The sequence below is a fragment of the Struthio camelus genome, chromosome 1, assembly GCF_040807025.1.
Source record: "Struthio camelus isolate bStrCam1 chromosome 1, bStrCam1.hap1, whole genome shotgun sequence".
NCBI lineage: Eukaryota > Metazoa > Chordata > Aves > Struthioniformes > Struthionidae > Struthio > Struthio camelus.
Window position 1 is genome coordinate 89,187,180 of NC_090942.1, and position 15,288 is coordinate 89,202,467.

Below are 15,288 nucleotides of genomic sequence, written 5' to 3' on the forward strand. Positions count from 1 at the left end.
GCTTTTCTGATATATTCAACTTTGATCAATGTAATCCATATTGACCAGCGATTCTCTTCCTTATCCTATCTTGCTCCACCTTTTATAGTTACAGCCATAATTTATTCTGGAGATTCAGTCGCTAATCCACAGCCAATATCTGATCAGACCATTTCATGAATCCATTGTGAAGTCTGCCTCCATTCTGAAACTGACAACTGAGCTACTGACCAAAAGACAAACTTGGGTTGCATAATCACTGACTTATACTCACTTTATTGGGGAGGCAACTTTCAACTTGGAAATCTGCTGAACTGGTGATGACTTCCCCACTGGGTGAAGTGGTGTACGCAAGCATCCGTGCCAGAGGAGCAATTGCCGCCTCAACAGGGAAGGTCAACAGAAACGTCCCATAAGCTAACAGAAAGAAAAAAAGCTAAGCCGCACGTAAGAAATTCCAGTTCATGTATTTGCCTTCCCCACATGTGGAAGTCAAGTTCACTCTTGCTGAAAATGTTTAGTTAGCAGGGGCAGGAATACTGATACACAACTGAAATCTATGGTTCTTACTGAAGATACCTGCATTCAAACACCGATCATATAGTAGCCAAGTGAGATGAGTTTGGTAGGCCTCAACGTGCCTTCTAGATTCTCCACAGTTAACATCTAGCATCATTTCCAGATGTTCCCAATCCCTTCCTTCCTTCCTTCCGAGAGAGAGAGAGAAAGAGAAAGGAAAAAACAGAAATGGGACTGTGGTAATGGGTGGAAGCAGTCAAGGTTGCAGACTGGCTGGAAGAAAAACTTTCCAAAGTTACTTCCAAGCTAGTATTTAGATGGAACACCAATACTAATACTACAGCCACACTGGGAAATGCCCCTCTGTTGGGATACGCTTTCTAACCAGGCCTCAGTTTCATGTCATATCTGGATGAAGGTGATATAACATCTGTTGACATGAGCCAGGGTGTTAGTTTAGTACTGAGTCAGGAAGCAGAATGAGCCCCTCAACATCACTTCATGTAGCACCCAAGATCTTCTCCTTTCATGTACTGTTTATACCCACCGCAGAATAACTCCTCGTAGACTTCTAAAATGATCTCCCTCATCTCATTGTTCAAAGACTTTTAAAGATGCACCTTATCCAGCCAGTCTCAGTTACTGAAATGTGTAATCCTTGGACATTTATATGAATAAAATTAAGCATATAGGTTAGAATATATGTATATTTTATATATATATATATATATATATATATATGCAGGTTTGCATGTTTATAATGGAATGACAATACTAAAAGAAATGAAAAGGAGACAGAGAGAGAAAGAAAAGGAGACACACTCTTCTTCCTGCTCACTGTACATGTGGGTGTCACAGCATAGGTACCCACGAGCAGAATAGTGTAGAGTGCTCAGCAGAAAGCATTTGGTTTGAGGAAAAACTAATCAGTGTTCTTCGTATTTTTTGCTGAGTTTTCTAAAAATGTTTTGGTCTAAAACATAGCAACAGAAAAAATTCAGGGGGAACGCAAATAACCCAAACTACTTTCATTTAAAATTATTTAAATTTCAAGATGTCTTTCCATTTTGTCAAATATTTGAATTGAAATAATTTCACTACATCCCGTTTTCCCCAAATTTGCATCAGAGATGCTGAAAACGCATAGTTCTGCTCACCATCTCCAGGATTCACAGTCAGATCATGGGTGTCTGCTAACATAATGCCTCCCTTGGCCATCACCTGTATGACAGAGAAACTTTCCTGTGATTGTTGCTACAGGTGAGGAGGGGAAGGAGAATGAATGTTCATTGTGTTCACCTGTAGGGTGTGCGTATGAATAGCACTGCTGACTGTGAGGAAAGCCAGGAAGATACTAAGGAAGAGCCTAACTGAAGTTTAATAGATCTTTAAAGCCAGAAATGCTGACTTCTAGGAGGACCAATGTTTCCTCAATGGTCAGATCTTGCTTCCCTTTTGCATATGTTGCATGTAGACAACAGGTTAAAATGTATTTTTTGTCTGAGTACACAGAAGTTTGGTGGGTCATACATATACACATTTCTAACATTTAGAAACACACTGATCAAAGATTCTCCTTGCTCCACTCTCACTTGCACTGTGAAACAGTGTAGAGAAAAATTAAATCATGATTAGTTTGATAACTCATATAGAAGATCACACACTGTAAATAAGAACAGCTTGGAAAAGGTACCTGCAGTCAGGCAGTAAACAGTGGCCTGAACACTAGCTGTAATTTCCTTATTTCTGGAAATAGTTTTCTTTTTTCCAAATCCAAAAGGCCTTTTATACAACTACTGTCCATGCAGGATATGTAGTCAATAGCACTATTTTTTAGTTTCAAGGTGTGGCATACACACCCATAAAAATATAAGTTCACTGTTTGGTTACCTGCTGTATGTATATATTTAAGATCAGCTTTTCCAAGCCATGGGGATAAGCAGGAGTCTTGTGCTTTAAATTATTGTTAGCAGTCTTGAAAATAAGCACAGAGGACATCTCTGCCACAAGTTTCTATTCTCTTTCTTGTAATCTCACTCTAACTCCCCACAAATATTCTGTATGTGACTCCATCAGAACAGAAGAAATGCTTGTTCCCCTGATTCATTCTAGCTATTCAAGGCTACTCTACGCCTCACCTCTTCTGCTATTATACTTAAACTGGATAAACAAGAAAATAAATTCAGAGGGAAAGAAGTTCTATTTGAGTACTCATCTGATTTTTCCTGTTTTCCCAAGTGAGAGTGACAGATCATTGTTCAGTTGCAGCTGAATTACTCTCTCTACTCTCAAAATGAATCAGTTCATGGCTTTCAATGCCAACAGGTCTGTTCCAGTTGCATTTGCTCTGGAATACCAAACTTTTCATTATTTTTCATTATGCAGTCTAACCTCTAAGCTTATTGGGCTTTTCTGCTGCTGTGGTTGGAGGTGCAGCTTTTGTTTCAGTGGCCAGGTAACTGCCAAAGGACAAAACCACATAGGAGAAAGGTTCCCACCTCATTTTTCGTTTTTCGTCTTGTTGTAGGATGCTGGTTTCTGCACTGTGACCATATATGTACCAGAGTTTTGAATAGGAGTGGAGTATTAGGAAATGAGCATCTTGTATGGCTGCATCCAAGACAATGCTCCCTATATTACCATTTTGTCCCTCTTCTGCTCTTGATAAAACATGGACACCCTACCCAGGCCTGCACCTAGGAGACAACACTGGAAATATTATGGGAATGAGTTTATATCCTGCTGCCAGGGGCTACCTTTTCAGCTTCAACTCTCCTCTCCCATTGCTGGCTAAAGACTATGTATAATGGCTGTCCATCATGGAAGGTAGCTATACTGTGCCACAGTGCTCTCTGTGGCCATAGATCAAAGTAACCACAAAAAAAGTAAGCACATTTCTTACCAAATAGTAAATGACTACTTTCTTCTGCTCTCCTATGGCCTCTGGAGTGAAGATATAGTGCACTCGGATCTCTGTGGTGGAGCCACAGCTTAATGTCTCAGGCTTTGGATCAATTTTGAGGAAGCTCTTACTGGGAGAGTAAAACCGACTTAATCTCTTCATTGCATGCTCATATGAAGGTGTGACCCAGTCACTGTCATAACAGTTTAGTTCAGGTTTATGATCAGCCTGATAAAGAAGAATAAAAACTTTACAGCTGACAAAAAACAGGTAACAAGTCACATGAGCTTCCATAGGAAAACACCGGCTATGTTCTGTATTTCCCATTCTTATGTGAAGATAAAGAAAAACAGATGTAGGAGAACACGCACAGGAGACAGAGAGAAGAGAGATTCCCCACCAAGAAACTAGCTTCATCTCCTAATTGGCTGAAAGACTGATAATCTATGGATAGATACTTCTTCTGTAGATCAGTAAGATAGGTTTACACCAATCCCTCTGCCCTATCTCTGCCACTCACTTGGATTTCCAAGGAGACTTCTGTGAAGGTGGTAGTGTCTATGGAAAACCAGGATTGTCCCTGCTCATCTGTGGTGTAATTGCCTTTGTATCTGTCTCCATCCACAGAAATCATGATGGTTTCATTGACGACTGGAGCATCAGTCCCATCTACCAGCTTCACCTAATAGAGCAAAACCAAACTTGAGGTTTTAGACTACAAACAGAAATTAATTCTCAAGACCTAAAGACTGTTCCTGCTTTTCCTCCTTTCCAGGCAGGATGTTTCTTATGAAAAAGAGCAAAAGACAGGTGCATGGGAATGCATGGGGTGAATCCTGAGTTGCCTAAGGCAGAAGATCATCCTCAGCAAAATAATCTGGTCATCCCATAGAAATTATTTGTCAGGACCCTGAGTTCATCAATAGGTCTTAATTCCCTGACAAGCTTCACCTGGGACCCCCCACCATTTATCATCTACCCATTGGTTAAGGAACTCCACCTGAGCTCAGGCTTGTGCCTTGCCTCAATCTTTGCCTAAGTTATGTTAGAGGTAGACCTATGTCCAGTCATTTCTCCTGCTATTCCTGTCTTGTTGACTTGACTTTCTGGGTTGAGCCTAACCCTGACTAATCAACTCACATTGTCTGATGATCACTGGACTGTTGGTGAAGCCTGTTACTGTCACCACCCTTGCTCTGCTCCCTCTGCTTGTGTACTATGGGACTATGCCCTTGTTGGTGAGGTCAATACTCTTACCTGTGCTGTCACTCTTAGCTCTTGGCTCATACTCCTTTATAGAGCAGCCCACTCTTGTATTATTCTTATGTGTCAGAACAATGGGTCTTCTATTCTGTACCAAGCTGTTTATTGGGAGGTGCAGTGACATGTGTTAGAGTGCCCTGGCTAATGGCTATTAGTCTGCCTGTGCAGAGGCAAAGGAAAGTGGACCATGTCATCTGCACATCGCCATTCCATCTGATGGGATTGTACACATGTGGGTTTGCGATGTCGTTCATCGTCCAGGGCCTCAAAAGTTTCCTACCTTCCCAAAGAGTGGGATCCCTGGTCTGTAATAAGAGTCCAACAGCTCAAAGCTGGCTTTGCTCATGATGGATGTGATTTCACAAGATCCTGTTCCAGTAATTTCTATTCCTGAGAGAGAGCACAGCAAAGAGAGATTATTAATGAGTTGCAGCATTTCTGGATATGCTACTCCACCTCTGCCATTTCCATGTCATACATACCTGTACCATCTTCTATGATCTTGCCTTGCACCTCAATGTTCATCTCATATCCTCTGCGTTGGAGTTGAAATATTTTTGTCCTTACTACATCAGAGACACATCCACGAGCATCTGCCTAAGAAGGGGATTGGGGAGAAAACTAAAATTCAGTGAACAAGTTTCATGCCTTGTGGAATAGGAATAGATACCACAATACCTAACATGCCCAACTTTTGCTCACTATAATCCCAGCCTTATACTGTAGGGTTGTCTCAGACACCAGAACTTGTTTACAACCTTATTCCTAGTGTTTCATTCACATATTTTCTATGTTCTGTGTGGCACTTCAAGCTCAATTCTCCAAGGCACACAATGGTTTCCTTGTTAATTCCCTTCTGTCTTACTTCTGTTCCTGCTTCTTCTGTCATCTTTATGCTCTTCCTTGTCACCCTTTCTTTCTCTTGTGTTTTGTCCATATCCTATATTAACTTTTTGATTTCTACTCATCTTCTTTGCTCTTTGCTCCATGTCAGTTTCTCCCATAGTTACAAAAACTTTTCAAGATTCCTTTCTCATTTTGAGTTTCAATGCCAGGGACCTCACAGCTGCTAACTGGAGATTTGTCATTAATTTTAATTGGGTCAGGATTTCAGCTGAAGAGTTTTCTTCACCATTTCCGTTTCAAGCCCAATGACTCACGGCCTAATAATGTCTTCCTCTGAGAGCACCTGCTTTTCCATGGACAGAGTCATATCACCGCAGTACTACTATCTCCCAACACAGACATAGATTTGCCTGCCTTTGGACAACATTACCAATGGGAAAGACCCCTAGATTTTAATCTTTGGACTCACCTGCTTAGTGAATTCCTCACATACTGCTTCTGCTTCTTTCCCATAACAATTTGAACTAGAATGGGAAAATTTCCGGCACACTTGGACATTCACCAAACCAGGAACAGGTTTCCCATAGGTGTACCTATAATCACAGAGTGTTAAAGAATATACTAAGTGATGAGACAAGCAGATAGAGTCACACTCAGACACAACAGACAGTTTCTGTTAAGCTCTCTGAGGGCCACTGGGGATGGTTCCCTAATGTTTTTTCTCTAAAGCCCAGCTAATCTTATATTTTAATGATTATAGTGATTACTTTTACAACATTTCCCTGGTGAGACTCTTATATTATCCACTAGAATCTGTTCTAGGTGGGAGGTCTCTGCAGGAATACAGAAAGTGATTATCTGTAGTAAATTACCTTCATCCTGGAGTGTCTTTGTACCAGGTAGCCATTCACAAACCACAGAGGGTTCAGTGAAGAGGCAGAAAGGTGACTAGGGGCTTAGAAAGAGCAAAGTTAAGAATAAGAGTACTGGGTTTGTATCATCTGTTTAAGTGATGTCTGATCTGACATCTCCAAATATTCAAGGGGCCAGGAATGGCACAGAAGCTCTAGCTGAAGAAATGTAAAAACAAAAAGAAGGAGAAAATGCAGAGTAAATTGGAAGGAGAGATCTCCTGATTGGTTTGTCATCACCTTTTAAGAAGTGTGGAGAAGCCCCTTCACTTTCTCTGTTCAAGCTGTAGGCTCAGAATAAATAGAGTGGAAAAAATCTACACCAGATGTCTGGGAAAAGTGTGAAAAGCCTACCCCAGATCTTGCTTCTGTCCTTCTCAGAAGAAAGGAAAAGGGAAGAATGAGAAAAGATGATGTACTCCAGCTTTGTGACTCACAGACCACAGACAGACACTGGAAACTCCTTGTCTTCAATAGTGATCAGCTTGGGCAACTTCACCAGCACCTCGTACTTGGGTAGCACTAGATGGGAGAGAGAAGGGTTGATATGAGCAGAGTGAGGCGAAACTCTAGTGCTGTACAGTTATCTCCTTGCTGGGTAGGATGCACAACAGCTACCTTCTGCTGCCCTGAGATACAGAGCCAGAATCAGCCTAATATGAACCGTCACCTCTCCATGGTCTTCAGTATGCAGAAGACTGCATATTGCTGCCCTGAGATACAGAGCCAGAATCAGCCTAATATGAACTGTCACCTCTCCATGGTCTTCAGTATGGCTCTGCTACTCCTCCCCTACCTTTTGCCAGCCTTCATCACCATTTGCGTTTGAAGGCAGTTAACGAAGGTTGTAGCTCCTGCCTTCCCTGATTTTCAGCACATGCTCTTGTGATTCTGTTGGTGCCAGACAGCTCTGTAGACCCCCTTACCTCTGCCCATTCAGAGGGTCATACCATTCCTGTGTGTTGTGCTCCATATTTTATAATGCATAATTTGCAGTTAGGACTTGGAGTAGCACATTCACCACCTGTGTCATTTACTACATTGAAAAGGCTTGAATAATTGGATTCCTCTGGCTGTTTCTTATCGTTCTGGAGATTCAAAGCTGCTGTTAGGCTCCCTCATATGTTTCATGTGAAACTGTTCTGCATGTCTAGACTCTTCTAGTGAATCTAGCTCTGGAATCTCAGATCTAGCTTTTCAAGTGAAAGAGGCAGCAATAAAGCCTGATAAAGGCTGGCTTGTAAAAACCATATTGTGCCCCTGAGTGTTAAGTTACACCCTTCTTCCCATATTGCATGCTGGAACCCTAAACCCTCAACTACTCAACTTGAAGACCGGACTGAAGCGTGTTAATGGCTTGCTTCCAGCCTGTGCACCTGAGTTTTTTTTCCCCAATGCAAGGAAGTAAGAGGAGGGAGGTTGCACCCCTAGACCCAGGAACTGGAAAGCACTCCTGGGTTATACAGTTTAAACATAAATTTGCCTCTACGATAGGAGGTAGAGCTCAGTGTTTCAACAGCAGGATGCATTTCCTCAAAAGGCTTTACCTAAGCTGTAAGAGAGGTAGCAATAGGAAAGATTCCTGGGGCTAAGATTAGAGATCAAATAAAAGAAAAACTAGCTTAGTGTGAGGCTATGAAAAGGACAAAAGACTTTGACTAGGAAGGTTAGATAGATCTTTGTGGAAGGAGGCACAGCTCATCTTTTACCATGGCAGGTTAAAGCCTATAACAAAGTTTATGTTCAGACTTTTGACTGTGCTCATAGTAGCCTCAATGCCTAATTTTCAACCAGGTGAGGCAGCTCCAAAAGACTTCAGTTATAATCCTCTTTAGGTATGCACCCTATATATTCCAGAAACAGCAGGTTCTGAGTAATGTTCTGGGTAATTCTGTTTCTATATACAGCTCAGGGGAGCAGTGGGAGAATCACTAAACAGTACAGGACAAGCAGGTTCCTCAAAGGCACACAGACTAGTCAGAGCACACTTCTGCAAGGCCCTGAAAAATTTTGTTACAGAACTGGGGGTTAGAGTGGTCCTCAGGACAGCATATTTCTCCTACTTGGTCTTTACTGCCAGCCTACTTTCATTTGCTTGTAACATTTCTGGAATGTTCTTCTTTGAACTGAAGTTTTCTATGGCTCATCTCCAACCAAAGATATTTTCTTAACTTTTGCAGAAGCAAGGAAGGAAAGGTAAAAGAGAGAGGGCTACAAGTGGAAAAACAGAAGGGATGCAGAAATAAGAGAGGCAAACCAGTATCACTAAACATCATCATTGCTTCCTCTATCCAGTGCTGCTTGCAACATGCTGCTGGATTGAAAAGCAGCTGAAACAAAGTCAGTTGAAACTAGTGTCACAAGCCATGTGTAGGAAGCCTGTCAGACAAGTCCTGTACTCCTGAGAGTGCTGTGAGTAAATTCAACCAGGGCAGAGGACAGAGGGGCCAGAAAGTGACCAACCACCTTTGGCATTTAGTGCCTTTTGGGTCAGCTCCTCTGAACCCCATTGCCTATGTGTTCAGAATCCTTCCTTTCCCCAAGCTGTCTCCAGGAAATCCCAAATCCCGAGCCCACAGTGAAAGGCATTTCTGTCAGCCCCACTTGCAGCCACTATCTCCTTTCCTTACCGTATTCCTCCACGCTGAAGGAATGTTCTACTCGGGACATCAAGCTCTTCTGCGCGACTATTTTGTAAGAGCCATGGATGGGGTCAGAGGTGAGAGGGAAGGCGAGCTGTATAAGGCCAGTCTCTAGTTCCACCCCCTGCCATTGGTACACACGGTTCTTCTGGGGATCCTGCAAGTGAGGATAACTCAGTATCAGAAGACAGGATTTATACTGTCAGGAAGCTTGGTGCAGGAGGCTTCCAGGACCATAGCAGTGGAGTGTCTAGGAAATATACAGTAAATACTTGTTTATTCCCTTTTCTACAATGGAGGAAACATCTTGGCTGGGAAGTGCACGGCTGTAATTACTCAATAACCTGTGAAGATCTGTAACTCCAGCAGCACTTACCCGTCAATTCTGCGTAACTGGCATGCAAGAAAGTGGACAAAATATTAATCACAGAGGTGCTGTCTTGTCTCCCCCTCAGCTCTACATGCATGCTTACAAAGAATGGGGACAGGAAAATGGGAGAGAGGCTGACAAGGTAACAATATAAAAAAGGTAGACAGCAGGATTTAGTGGAGCACAGGGAAAAAGGAGGGAAGTTTCAGTCTCCTTCAGTGACTGTACAGCCTGCTACAAGGTTTTTTCTGTGCTTGGAATAGAATCAGTGAGCAGCTTGAAAATCAGTGAGCAGCTTGATGAGGAATGAGACACCTGATTTATCTATGGGACAGTGAAATCTGTGTGTGTAAGAGCCAAAAGCTTGTGGTGGGGAGGGGAACTGTGAAGAGGAACAGAGGAGAGTATATCCCACGTTTCTAAATCCAGCTCAGACCTCTCCCTTCTTTTCTCTCCCCTCCCACTCTTAATATTGGAGCTGAAATCTCATCCCTACAACAGGTGAATGTTGTTCATTATGCATTGATTATCAATAGGCTGAATTAATGGAGCAGACTGGGTTTGAGGTGGTCATGACATTGCAGTCCTCCAAACTCAGCAGCTCAGCCTCAAATTTCTTATAAAGGTCAATGAATAAAAGCAATGGTGCTGTGTAGCTTGATGTACCCTTTTCAGGCCCCTCAGCAGCATAGTTAATGTTTACCATCTTTCATTTTCTGTCTGCTTTATCCATTGTACCTTGTCTGTCACCAAAAGTCTATTTAGTTTAGATAGCTCAAGGTGAGTGACTGCTGATGGGCTGCATTTACTTCACTACGATTTTATCCTTGGGCTCATGGAAAGGGGGGTGTGAATGACATCCCAGTTGAAGGACATAGGACAGAGGGCAGAAGAGCAAGGCACCTGAGAGTACTGTGAAGGCACGGTCAGTAAAACACATCCTGCAGCTCTGACCAAATCCTCTGTCATCACATTTCAAGCCCAGTGAAAAGCTCAACACTTACTGTGAAAAAATCCACCAGATCTCTTTAGAGGAGGAATTCAGAAAATGTTTACAGCTGGGCTTATAGTCTTGTTGTCATTCTTATGACAGATTTATAGGGAAGGCCTAGAAGTAAGTTTGTTTGGTTTTGCCCAGAAAGGCTCTTTTTATTTAAATGGCAATGACAATAGGTCGGAACAATGGGTTGGAAATAAGTTCATACCAACAGCTGCCTTTGTGATTGACTGCAATCAGTTAGTGATGCAGCTATTAAGGGTGTGGACTGATGAACACTTCTTTCCTTGGTACTGCTGATTTAAGCTGTCACCTTCCTTCAGTCCTGTCGCTCCCTCCTTGGGGCCAGTCCAAATTTTTTGCAAACATGTGGTGAACTTCACTGGGGGATCTGATCTGGCTTAAAAAAAAATACCCTAGAGAAAAAACAAACAGCTGTTTTGCGGCCAGTTGAGCTTCCCAGTCTGTGAGATGCTGCCTCATAGATATCTTTGAAAGCAAAATGAAAGCTAGTGCTGGACTGAGAAAGGCCAGAGAGGAAGGGTGATGGTAAGGATGGGTGGCAGGACCCACACAAGCTGACTTAAACAGCACTGACAAACACTGCACCTCCTGGGGCTGGAAACCCAGGATGTCATTCCTAGTAATTTACAATTGAAGTCTGTCACGGTATCAACACAAAGAAAGTTATGAAATTATTCAGCTTTCTGGACAAAGGCATGATGGGATATCTGGAGGCCATGGATAGAATTTCTTGCTGTTCGCATTATGGAATTTCTGCACTCAGTCAAACATCATCTCACTGAAGGGGAAGGGACCTGTTTCTATGAGACTTCAATCCTGTGAGCGAGAGCTCAGCAGACGGCACTGCTGAGATGCTTTCCTACACCTGCTATCTCACACCAGACACTCTCTTACCCTCTTCTTCCCACTGTTCACAGGCCCTTAGTGGCACAGCTCTGCAGCTCAGTTCTGGTAGTTTGCTGAGAGGAAGAAAGAGTGACAGCACCCTGACAGAAGGGTAGAAAAAAGGAGTGTAGCCCACCCATGGCCCACATTCTGCCTCCCATGCTGCAACAGCACTCTCCCACTGTGGAGAGAGACTGGGCAGAGCAGAGACAGAAACACAGCAGTCTCAAGCAGCAAGGAGCTCTGCCAGGACAGACTACATAGGACTGCGCAGACTAAACATGGAAACCAGCTTAAGATTTTTGCATACTAATTTCAGCATTTTTTGTGCTCTTATAATGACTTCAGAATATTGCCCATTACTGGGTCCTTCCCATCATAGTTCTCTACTAGAAAATGTCCCAGATAGTAATTGTAAATTCCAGTTTCTCGGCTGAAAAAGACGGTACCTGAATCATTGACAGAAACACCCTTCCTATCAGCTGCTTATCTGTCACTGAAGTTTAACTGTTAAAACAACAAACAAGCAAACAAAGGTATTTTCAGAAAGATAGAGAATGTCTACTTATATAATTTCATGTCTTTAATTTTGCTAGTTTTTTGAAAGCAGTTCTGTGGTTTTGGCCACACTCGGCAGATAGATAGAAAATCTTAGTTCTGTTTGAGAAGAGGAATAAACCATTCTGATATGACCTTTAGGCATGTATAAATTTGGTCATAATAAGGCTTGCACTAGTTAACTCTTTTGGCCCTACAGCACATCTCTCACTGAAAGAACCTTTATTGGAACTTATTTTGATGCCCAACTGTTCAGCCTTCCTTTATACAAAGAAAAATGGTCATGAACCCATTTTCCTCATTTGTACCTCATCCTGAAAACACCACTGCTGGAGACAAATGTTGCTGTGCCTGCACATTCTACTAATAGCTGAAATAATATACGTGCAATTAGCCACTCACCTGAACATAGACAAATGGAAACTGTGGGGAAACAATAAAGGAAAATCAGAGTTAGAAATATAGGTCACATTTGGACTGAAGTAGTTTACACATTTGGACTGAAGGTCAGAAGAAAAATCTACTGACAGGTCATTTAGGTTCTTCCTTCTCTGTATTTACTCTACTCTGTCAGTCCTTGATAATTAAGGGAATCTCCACTAATCCTCTATAATATTTCAGAGCCCTAACTTTTTTGTCTTACCACAGTATGAATGTGATGGAGTAAGAATTTCTGAGGAACTTTTCCACATGAGGAACTAATTGCTAAATAAGCTAAAAGATGGATTTACGCTCTTGACCAGTTCCCGCAAAACAATTTCCTTTCATGATGCGCTCTATGTCTGTAAGCATGTGGTTGTATCCACTGCCATAAACATATGTACGTCTATCACATTGAATGGAAATTTGCTTCACCCATTTTTTTGCTAATGAGATCCCTGCCTGCATGGATAGCCATGCATATTCCTTTGCAAATTTAGTGTTAAAAACTTATATCCCTTTAAAAAAGGGGGATATGTTTCTCAGTCAATGGAGATAGATGGAGTGTATCCCAAGAGAGAATAAGAGCCATGGGATGAGTTAAGAATGGTATGAGTTGGAAAGGATCATTTGCTTTAAAGAGTCTCTTGAGTATTTCTGGATAGGGGCAGTAATAGTATTAAGTTCCTTGGGAATTACGAAGGACTTCAGAGCAGCAACATTAAGTCTCCTGGTTAGCAACAAGAAATCACAGCTCCACCTTCTCATTCAGGGGATGGAATTCTTCATCCAGAGAGATGATCCGAAACAGAACTGAGGAGTGTAATGGAAAAAAAAGAAATTCAGTGTTAAGTTTATAGTCATTATCAGCAAACTTCAATATTTCAATAATTTAAGACCTAACTTCATTCCATGGACCAGCAGGCTGTTATTTGAGATCCCTAAGTTATGGAAGCAATTACTTCAGGCACTCTTTCTGGCTGGTGGAGAGAGGCAGATACCTCTAGAGGGAAAATCAGATCTTGGCTGAACTGAGTTGTCTCTTGGGAGTGCCCGTCCTGCTCTGTTGATTCATTCAAGTGCAGCTAAAGGAAATTATGCTTTGAAATCAAGCCAGGTATGTGCCTGTAGTTATGTTGGATGAATCTGAGCCTGTGGCTACATCTGGTTGAGATGCTGTGCCTAGAGGATGGAGAATAGGAGTGATGAGGGTACCAGCTGCCCTAGATTTCAGTTAGCAGAAAAAAGATTTACTTTAGGTTTTAATTCCTCCCAACAAAGATGTCTGAAAACTTTAATAAAAGCATGGGGCCTCTTAGGAATAAAGCCTAGAAGATTTTCTGTTCTCAGAGTCAGCACTAATCCAATTCCATGTACCTGTCTGTCCAGGCTTGTAAATGGGTTTGTCTGTCTGGACAAAGACCAAGCTCTCAGAATTCTTAACCAGCACTGACTTGCGGCTCCTGAACTCCAGTGTTGCCCCTTTCACCAGCACAGTGAGAAGTGCCGCTGATGTGCTATTTGATTTTGGAAGCTGGGGAAAAAGAAAAGGAAAACGACCTTACTAATTCAGCCCATTGCAATAAGCCTTTGAAGAACAGAGTATTAGCTAGGTCCCAAAATTCCCTAAATGGACATCATAATGTTGGAAAAAAGAGAAAAACACAATTTTCTGATGTTCATCTCCTTTATCTCAGGAAAGTCTTCTCTTTCTTTCAGGGATTGTTATAATGATAACTCCACCATTTCCTTGCATCTTCTCCATGCTTCTCTTGTCTTTTCTACCATACTGGAAGCCTTTCCTCTTCTTTCATTTATACTCTTTCCACAGAGAAATATTCAAGATGATCTTACTCCTTCCTATGATTTATGAAAGTGGAAGTCATCCCAAATTGATTTTTGCAGGGTGGGACCAGTTGATTACGTTATCCCACCAACAAGCCTTGGGTACTGCAGGGAACAATCATGAATGAGAGCCAGGAAGAGACAAGATGACCTCATGGACTTCACTTTCATTAACCACTTCCCCAGCTTCTAGAGTTCTCATTCCACTTCATTATTTTTCCTTTGAGGCTTATGCAGATAAACAAACATGGGGGATGCTCTGCTTTAAAGTCAAAGTTCTGGGGGTGAAGCATTCCAAAAGTGTTCCTTAAGCCCTGCTTGCACAAAAACACCGTGTGGGGCATAGAGTTTGGTAATGGAGGAAAATTGTTTCTTATAAGGCTACCACAGTCATTTATCCACATCAAATTTATATTTTGCTTGGCTTAGCTTAGAAGTCTCTGACTGCAATATGTCTTATTTCTGATTTCTGAAACTGTTTAGTTCTACCACATAATTGTAGTTAAACACAGAGCATCAGCCCATAAGAATGAGATACTCACAGAGAAAGGGATACAGGTGAACACATCCTTCTCCGATACTATATCATCAATCAAGCTCCTGTTTTCCCCCTGGTATTCCAGTGTGGCACTCAGTGTCACAGACTCATTCAGGTGGGTCAGCTGAACACAAATTTTCTCAGGAGCATCAGTGTGTATCAGAAAAGGTAGTAGCACCATGTACTGCCTAGGAAGAGGAGGGAAACAAGAATCAGAAATGTGAAACAGTATTAATGAAAATAAGTTAACAAACTGGCAACTTAATCCATTACTATCCCTGTGAGTTGAAGTACATATAGAAATGGACATTCATTTTATTTTGTGTTTATACATATTAAACCGCCTAACTAAACTGCCTGATTAGCCTACAAGCAGGGAAATGCTTGAAGTAGAAGGAACTATTTCTATGTTAATAGAGAGTCCTTTATATAGGATGTTTTGTTCAGCTTCGCAGCAGGGAGTAAGGGTGGCTTGAAAAGTTCTAGACTGTTAGTTTATTTTTGTATATCCCACAATACCCTTTTGAGACTCAAAGGCATTAGCTAAAATAGGTTAGAAATTCAGCGACTGAAGAAACCACCCACTTCT

The 15,288-nt window shown here is 41.8% G+C and overlaps 1 protein-coding gene across 5 annotated transcripts in view; it reads right to left on the reverse strand.

The window, feature by feature from the left end:
• The window catches only part of LOC104149280 (alpha-2-macroglobulin), a 47,976-nt gene that overhangs the window by 27,530 nt on the left and 5,158 nt on the right, over nucleotides 1-15,288 (reverse strand). For 2 of the 5 annotated variants that reach the window (XR_011143273.1, XM_009682843.2), the window contains exons 2-14: nucleotides 14,704-14,887; nucleotides 13,694-13,850; nucleotides 13,077-13,129; nucleotides 12,299-12,319; nucleotides 9,051-9,219; nucleotides 6,858-6,942; nucleotides 5,979-6,102; nucleotides 5,146-5,260; nucleotides 4,944-5,053; nucleotides 3,921-4,082; nucleotides 3,401-3,628; nucleotides 1,656-1,719; nucleotides 254-396 (exon numbers count right to left, since the gene is read on the reverse strand). Coding sequence is in view for 4 of the 5 variants with exons in the window: in XM_009682843.2 (XP_009681138.1) it covers nucleotides 254-396; nucleotides 1,656-1,719; nucleotides 3,401-3,628; nucleotides 3,921-4,082; nucleotides 4,944-5,053; nucleotides 5,146-5,260; nucleotides 5,979-6,102; nucleotides 6,858-6,942; nucleotides 9,051-9,219; nucleotides 12,299-12,319; nucleotides 13,077-13,129; nucleotides 13,694-13,850; nucleotides 14,704-14,887 (1,615 nt within the window). In the remaining variant the exon portion in view is untranslated. Of the gene's footprint in view, nucleotides 1-253; nucleotides 397-1,655; nucleotides 1,720-3,400; nucleotides 3,629-3,920; nucleotides 4,083-4,943; nucleotides 5,054-5,145; nucleotides 5,261-5,978; nucleotides 6,103-6,857; nucleotides 6,943-9,050; nucleotides 9,236-12,298; nucleotides 12,320-13,076; nucleotides 13,130-13,693; nucleotides 13,851-14,703; nucleotides 14,888-15,288 lie in introns of all 5 variants that reach the window. The other 3 variants (XM_068955980.1, XM_068955987.1, XM_009682844.2) reach the window with 2 other exon arrangements.